Source organism: Zonotrichia leucophrys, chromosome 1A (genome assembly GCF_028769735.1).
Source record: "Zonotrichia leucophrys gambelii isolate GWCS_2022_RI chromosome 1A, RI_Zleu_2.0, whole genome shotgun sequence".
In the NCBI taxonomy this organism is placed as follows: domain Eukaryota; kingdom Metazoa; phylum Chordata; class Aves; order Passeriformes; family Passerellidae; genus Zonotrichia; species Zonotrichia leucophrys.
This window is the reverse complement of record NC_088170.1, coordinates 7,995,408-8,003,074: the sequence shown is the minus strand read 5'-3', so window position 1 is coordinate 8,003,074 and position 7,667 is coordinate 7,995,408. Positions and strand designations below refer to the sequence as shown.

Below are 7,667 nucleotides of genomic sequence, written 5' to 3'. Positions count from 1 at the left end.
GCCCTGCCCTTCCCCCGGCCCGGCCCGGCCCGCCGAAGCAGCGAGGCAAGGTTGCCTCCAGCCGCCCGAGGAGGAAGCGCTGCGGCGGAGAGGAGAAAGGGGGAAATAAAATTTTAAAATTTGCCCGGCCCCGTCTCCAGTTCCCCGCGGAGCTGCGGCCGGGCAAGCGCCACAAGCGGCCCCCGAGGGAGCGGGCACGGGGCGGGTCCGAGCCCTGCCCCCCTCGCTCCGGGCGGGGCGGCGGGGGATGCTCCCCCCTCTGTCTCCGGCCCCGCGCATCCCCCGGGGGTCACCGGGGGAGGAGGAGGAGGAGGAGGCGGCGGGGGCGGGCGCGGCGCTCCCCCGGCACTGCCGCAGAGAAGCGGCACCGATCGGTAGCGGCAACAAGGAGAGCACCGACGAAAACGAAAAAAAAAAAATTCAAAATAATAGCGGGGGAGCGGTCAGAGGGCACATCCCAACCCTACGTGACGGAGGAGCGCCACGGACCCCGCCCGCCGCCTCCCTCCCTCCCCGGCCCGGGGGCTGCAGCCCCGCCCTGCCCCCGTCCCCCGCCCGGGGGGGTTTGGCTTGCGCCGGCTGCGGGGATAGGCCGGCTCGGGGAGGCGCCGCTATTTATTTTCCACCGAGATCACTTTGTTCTTGCTGGGGCAAAAAAAAAAAAAAAAAAAAAAAAAAAAGAAAACATCACGGTTTTGGTTTTTTTTGGTTGGTTTTTTTTTTTTTTTCTTTCTAAATCTTCGCGAGTGTTTTCCACCTTTGGCGGGCTGGGTTGCGCAGTCCCTTTGCGTGGGGCAGGAGGGCGGGCACGGAGCGTGTCCAGCGATCCCCGCAGCCGCCGGAGCACGGCAGGGGCAGCGGCGGCCGTGCCCACTCCGGGCCCTCCGCCCGGCCCTGCCCGAGTCGGGCCGACACTGAAGCGGGGCTGGCGGCCGGGGTCTCGCCCCCTCGGGGAGGTTTCGGAGCGAGGGCGAGCCCGGGCGCGGCCGGGATAAACAACAGGATCGCGTTGCACCGGGAAGGGGGGGTGGACCCTGGCGAGCCTCGCAGGGAGCTGTGCTCCCCCTCCGCCCCCGCTCTGTGTTCTTGTACGTGTTTATTTATTCCTCGCAAGCCCCGGGGCTCAGAGCGCCGCTCCCCCGCATCCCCGGGCGGAGGGGCCGCTCGCACCTTGGCGGGCAGCGCCGGGCCGTCCCCCGCACCGCGGGCATCCCCTCCGGCAGCGGCGGTGCCAGCCCTGCCCGTGCCCGGCCCGGAGCATCCCCGGCGGTGCTGGGGCCGGCCGGTGCCTCTCCGGGGCGGGCGAGGCGCCATCTTTGATAGCCACGAGCGCCGCCCGGGGAAGATGCCCGGGGCTCCGGTCACCGGCAGCGAGGGACAGAGGGACAAGCGCGGGAACGCCGGGGATGCGCTGCCCCTCCGATGGCGGCCAGAGAGGTGCTCTTTTGGGCTCGAGTTTGAGGACTTAGTCCTCTGACTCCTATACCTCGAAATATCTCTTCTCTCTCAAAAAAAAACAACCCCACCCCAAACCCCAAAAACATTTTGATACAGGAAATTCCACTCTTTTACACCACGATGGCACATCATTCCCAATTACCACAGAGAAGCATTTATGTTGGGAAAGGCCTCTTTCGAATCCAGCTGCTAACCTAGCACTAAACGCTGTCCCCAAGTGCCACATCCACACGTGTTTGAAATCCCTCCCGCGATGGACACTCCACCACCGCTCCAGTGCCTGAGCACCCTTCCATGAACAAATGGCATCGCTGCACTAAGGGTGCTGCATCCTTTACTCTCACCTCCGCCAGAGACCCGTAAAGAGATGGATACTCAAAGGAAAACTGTTATTTCTTGCAGTCTTATTTCCTCCTGTGCCAGGCTGAGGGATGTTGAAACACACACTAATGAAGACCATATTTCTTATATATGGCAGTTTTCTTTATTGATTGCTTGATGTGAAACAATATCAATCTGGATTTTTTTTTCCCCACACATTACAAAAAAAAAAATTAAATTGGCTCAGTCTGCAACCTTTTAAGCACAGCCATATTAATCATGAGAAAAAAAAGGAAAAAAAAAAAGAGGAAAAAAAAAACAAACTGAAAAAACCCTCTAAAAAGTCTACCAAATAGAGCATTTACAAATGCACAAAAACATGCCACTTTGGCTTTATGGGGAAAAAAATATTGTCTTCTAGATTAAAAAAAAATCTTTTAACATAAATAAGTTAGTATAATTTCTCAGTGTCTTTACAGAGTTATGTACACAGGTACACTTCAAACTTTTTTTTTATTTTTACATACAGGTACACAGGCAACGTAGAAATACTGTTTAAAGATGTAGTATCCCTTTTCCTCTCACACACAAACACTTCAGGAAGTGGGTCAGATCAGAAAACAATAATATTCCAGATTCAGAGCAAAAGCCTTCCAGATTAGGTTAAACAAAATTAAAAAAAAAAAAATCAGGCAATGTAATCAGGTGGCATGATTTTACACAACTTTTACAGGCTATCAGTTTTGGTATATGGATTTGGGGGGGTGGGAAGGCGGGGAACTTCTGCTACTATCTAACGGAATCATCACAGCTCCCACCTCTTCAGTTCAATGCAGTAGGAAGAAATTTCACAATAATCTGCTCTGAACAGTTACCACAATGATACATTAAAAAAAAAATCTTAAAAAAATCTTATAAAAATTTTTAAAAAAGAGAAAAAACACTGTGGACCCACTGAAAGGGACAATACATCTTTAAGTAATACAAAACCTACACTGCTTCTCTTCATAGATTTCTTGGCTTGCTAGATTGTGAAAGCAAGTTCCAATCGGTCACCCTCTTCCAGTCCCTCCCCCCTCCCAACAAGTTTTATGTGCTACATAAGGTAAAAACTATATACACAGGTAGTACAATGAAGCAAATAAGGAAACACCTAATTGCACAATGCTACATCCAATGCTTTTAGAGGCAGGTCTTTTAAGAGTGCCTAAAATTTAGTGTTATTGTTTGCTTTTTGTTGCTGGTTTGTTTTTGTTTTGTTTTTTTTTTTTTTCAGTGCTTGTACAGGACCTCCATCTCCTGGAGATCGGCGATATGTATTTTTTTTTCCTTTCCCACTACAACTTTACATCTTCCTCTCTTCTTCATCGCCGCCCGCCGCATTCGACGAACGAGGACGCGCACATCCTTTGCGCTCTGAAATGGGAATAATGAAGGAAAAAAAAAAAAAAAAAAAAGAGAGAAAAAAAAGACGAAAGGAAAGCGATTAGAAAACATCGACAAGAAACGCGATCCGCGGCGCAACCGGTTCAAACCGACACCGCATCCCCGGGGCGGGCGGGCCCAGCCCGGGCGGGGCCTCCGCCGCCCCCCCGGCCGCTCCATCCTCCATCCCCGGCTGCGGGGATGGCGGGGGGACCCCCCGTGCCCCCACCCCCAAAAGCGGGCGGGAGCAGCGGCATTCGCATGGCTCACCCCAGCGGGACTAATTTGTTGCAACTTCTGCTTTACAGCTTAATCTCTCTCCCTCTCTCTCTCTCTCTGCACAATCGCAAATGGTTTTATTGTAAACCTCGCTCCTAACCTCGGCTCCCAAACCGCCGGCGCAATTTTTACCAACTCTCCCCGCCCCAGCCCTGGCCTTAAAACAAAACAACAAAAAGGGGGTAGGAGAGAAGGGGGAAAAAAAAGAAAAAAAAAAAAGGCAAAAAAGGAAGGGAAAAAAAAAACCCTGCACAACCCAGCCTCCCATTAACCCGCTCCCTTCCCCCTGCCAGCCTCCAAAACCAAACCAAAACAACAGAAACAAAAAAAAAAAAAAAAGGGAGGGGGGGGGAACAACCCCAAACCAAACAAAAACAAAACAACCTTGCATCGCTCGGATTTTGAGAAAGTGCCCGGATTCCCCTTAAACCCAACTTCTTGACTTGCAACGCGAGGTGGCCGCGACATGCGACGTCAAGACACGCGAGGTGAAAAAGCCCCGGGGGGACGAGGGACAGGGGAAGCCCCCCGAAATCCGCTGGCATCTGACACGATGCGCCAGCCGCGCTTCCAGCTCCGTGCCTGCACCCGCACGGTCCTTGGGAAAGGTGCCCTCGGTGCCCATCCCCGGGAAGGCAGGGTCAGTCCCACCGCAGCCCCAGCCCCTGACGCTGCCGAGCCCAGCCTGGGCTTCGCTCCTTGTTTTGTTCTTTTCAGCCCTGCGCCTCCCACTCCCCACCCTCCAACACACACACCCATCGCCGAGCGCTCGGGGAAAGCCACCCTTCCTCGCAGAAAACACCCCTCGGAGAGCCCACAGGGGCTCGAAGCCCCCTCCCCAGCCCCTCAGAGATGCGGGATAGACACTCGGTCACCCCCTCTTTCCCTTAATGCCAGACCCTAAAGGGAACTGACCTAAACGCTTTACGTTTGATGTCTTCCCGGGCTTGATTTCTTGGGTGTTTGCTCCACTGAACTGGCACTGGGGGAGTCTTCTGAAACCTCTTCTTCTGTTGTGTTGGCTCTTTTATTTTGAGGAGAGGAATCTAAGAGGGGAAAATTAAAAACAAGGGCGGCGGGGAGGGGAGAGGAAAGATATTAAAATATTTTCCTTCCAGATGTTTGCTCAGCATCCAGGGGGGATAGACGGAACCGAGGGGGAATACTCCCAGATCCCCATGTCAGGTATCGGCTGCGTGATGCAAGCAGGGGCTGGGGAAATGGGCTTCTCCCTAGGTAGGAGACCCAAGTTTCCTCTTTTCGGATAAAATCCATATTCCTTTTTTGCTGAGCGCTGTGAACCTCCTCCCACCTGCGCAGGAGCCCGGGTCCCCGCAATGGGGAGGCGAGGGGTCGCGGGATCCGACCCGCGTCTAAGGGCTCTTCCTTGCAAATCATCCACCGGCTCCCACTCAAGGCGGGACCCCCGGGACTGCAAACACTACCCGGGCTTTTTTAGGGGGAAAGGGGCGGGGGGTGGCACGCCGAGCCGGTGCCACGCGTGGCAGGGGCGGAGGGGCCGGAGCGCCGGCGCTGACACGAGTGGGACGCGGGGCAGAGCCGTGGGGTACGTTACCATCGGCCGCGGGTCTTTTCCTCTGGGCAGTGCACTGCTCTGCTAAGTCCGTCTGATTTTCTGAAACATCAGTCTTTTGAGCTACACAGTGAGTGTCCTCTGAGATTCCCTGAGAACCGACAAAAACCACGGTTTGGCAATTCCCGTTTACGTCCAAGCTCTGGCGGCCGGCGGACTTGCAGACGGCTTTCCGTAGCCGGGGGGGTCTGAAGTAGAAGTCGGGCGAGCTCCCCTTCTCCACGGCTTGCCACTCGTACCTGCCTTCCAGCGGCCTGTGATTCTGGAAATCGAAATTCCACTTCCTCTGGTACGTCTCCTTCATCTCCTGCAGGTGCTTCTTAAATTCCCTGTTGAGCTCTTCGTGGTTCACCGGCCCGAAGAGGTTCCGGCACGCTGACGGCTTCGGGTACTCCGACTGCCTGGCCTCCATGCGCTCCAAGGTAGGGCTCCCATTAGAAATGCGCACGTTTGACATCTCCCCGCACGCTGTGGCTCCAGGCGGGGGTTGTTGTGCTCGCTGCTCTCTCTCCGCGGCCTCCGACGCCTTTTATTTCCCGGCGCCTGGCGGCTCCGCCCGGCGGCTCCGCTCCGCGCCTCCGCTCCGCGCTGCCCCGCGCTGCGGCCCCGCCTCGGCTCCGCTCGCCCTCGGCCCGCGGAGAAGGGGCGAGGAGGCGCCCTTGCATAAGCGCCGGCCCGGGGATGAGCCCCGAGAGCCGCCGCTGCTGCCGCCGCCGCCGGGGAGCCCCGGGCGGGAGAGGAGCGGAGCGCGGCGCTGCCCCCGCGGTGCCGGGTCCGCCGCCGGTGGCGATGGCGCTGGTGCCGGTGATGCCCCGCCGACGCGTAGTAAAAGCGAGACGGAAAAAAACAAGAAGAGACGAGCCCAATATGGCGATTGAAGGGAGGCTGACGAAGGAGAGAATGATTGACAGGAACGAGTCGATTTAAACAGCGGAGCCGTGCCATTGGTCACAGCGGTGGGCGCCGCCCCGTTCGCCCGGCCCTGCCCTGCTCCGCCGCCGGCTCTAAAGGTGGGACGGGGCGAGCCAAGGGAAAAGCGAGAGGGGTGGGACGGCACCCCCGAGCCTGCTCTTCTGGGCCCTCTGTCAAGCTCGCAAAGCCCGGCGGGGTTTGTTCCACCCCGCAAAAACACGCACCCCATCCCGAGGCCTGAGGAATGGTGACGGCCGGTTTTGAGTCGTGGCTGTCTGTGACAGCGGCGTCCCACCGCGCTGCTTTGCACGGGTTGGGCTCTGCGACACGTCCCCGATGAGGTCCGGAGCTAGGGGCAGGCTGAGCAGCCCGGGGCATGCCGCGGGGACCAGCACCCCGACCCGCAGCACCCCGAACGGCATCACCCCGACCCGCAGCACCCCGAGCCCACTGCCGGCGGAGATGATGGGCTGCTGGCTCCTAGTGCCAAAACGATCTCCTGCCCTCTCGGCAAATAAAGGACTAGGTTAAGAAATGTCTCTAAACTAACCTCTGCTGGGATTTTAGATGTCAGCTACTCGGTGAAAGAAAAAAAAAAAAAAAAAAAAAAAAAAAAACAGCACTGGGGTTTGTCCTGTTTGTGTGCTCAAGAGATTAGATGAGCAAAGAGTCACAGCCAGGGGTTTTCTAAGCAGCTTCCTCAGATGGTCAGAGCAGGTGTGGTGGACATGAGAGGAATCGTGCACTCCTCTCTGGTCCCCTTTTCTCCAGCCCTTTCCACAGCCATCTTCACTCACCAGGCAGGGCAGCCCCCAAGGTGCTGTGTGACACTGTGGGTTCTCTCAGGCACTAAAGGAGATTTCCAGGGGCCCAGATGTGGTGTCTGACTCTTTGGAGGGCACTAAAGGCTCTTCACACCAATCCATCTGGGCAGGTCTCTTGCAAGCAGAGCAACCCTGCCCAAACTGCACGGTGGGAGGGTGAGGGGGATACACAAGTAGCAAGCTGTCTCAGCAAGGCAGGGTCAATATAATTGGGTTTAACTGGCTGAGATGGGAGCCAGCAGGTTTGGCCTTGAAGACGTGGAGATTTTACACCCTGGAGAGAGGACACAACCTTCACACAGTGCTCAAGCCCAGGCCAGCACTTTGCTGGACATCATCAGCCTCAAGGCCTCCAGCTTCTGCTCACACCACTCAGCAGAGTAATCTCAGTATCATCAGACCCAAGTTCAAAAAAAAATTATGTGTACAGCCAAAAAAAATCCCCAAAAACAAAACAAATGAGATTAGTTTAAAAACCACAAGGTTGAAATACATTATTAGCCACCTTATTTTTATTTATATGCTGGGGATTTTAGTACTTAGAAGTTGTTTTTCAACCGTTCTCAGAAACTACAAGTTTCAGCAATTCACTTGCAGAAAATTAAAGCTGATATTCACATGCCTGCAGGACCTGAGGTGTTTTTTTGAAGTTGCAAGTCCATGATAAAACTCCATCAGCTGGAAAAAGTGGGCCTGCATCTGCTATATTTACAGGATTTCATTTCTCTAGGTTTTCCTGTGTTTGACTTCCATTGCCACCAGCAAAGAAGCTCCATTTCAAGCTTCACTTTCTCTGTCAGGTGTAGGGACACTGAGCTTGTTTTGCTGATCCACAGGAGGAAGCTGTAACTGAG

At 55.2% G+C, this 7,667-nt stretch overlaps 1 protein-coding gene across 1 annotated transcript; it reads right to left on the bottom strand.

The window, feature by feature from the left end:
- Positions 1-2,273: 2,273 nt before the first annotated feature.
- Positions 2,274-5,961, bottom strand: CDKN1B (cyclin dependent kinase inhibitor 1B). The gene is made up of 3 exons (XM_064736984.1): positions 5,060-5,961; positions 4,399-4,529; positions 2,274-3,195 (listed from the first exon to the last, which is right to left on the bottom strand). Exons 1-2 carry the CDS (start codon positions 5,532-5,534, stop codon positions 4,408-4,410), a joined length of 597 nt encoding a protein of 198 aa, XP_064593054.1. The 5' UTR covers positions 5,535-5,961; the 3' UTR covers positions 2,274-3,195; positions 4,399-4,407.
- Positions 5,962-7,667: the final 1,706 nt, after the last annotated feature.

Excerpts from the sequence above, each read along its gene's own strand:
- CDKN1B (XM_064736984.1), bottom strand. The coding sequence starts at position 5,534 with ATGTCAAACGTGCGCATTTCTAATGGGAGCCCTACCTTGGAGCGCATG. Across the intron at positions 4,530-5,059 it reads GAAAAGACCCGCGGCCGATG|ATTCCTCTCCTCAAAATAAA; the intron begins GTAACGTACCCC and ends TTCCCCTCTTAG.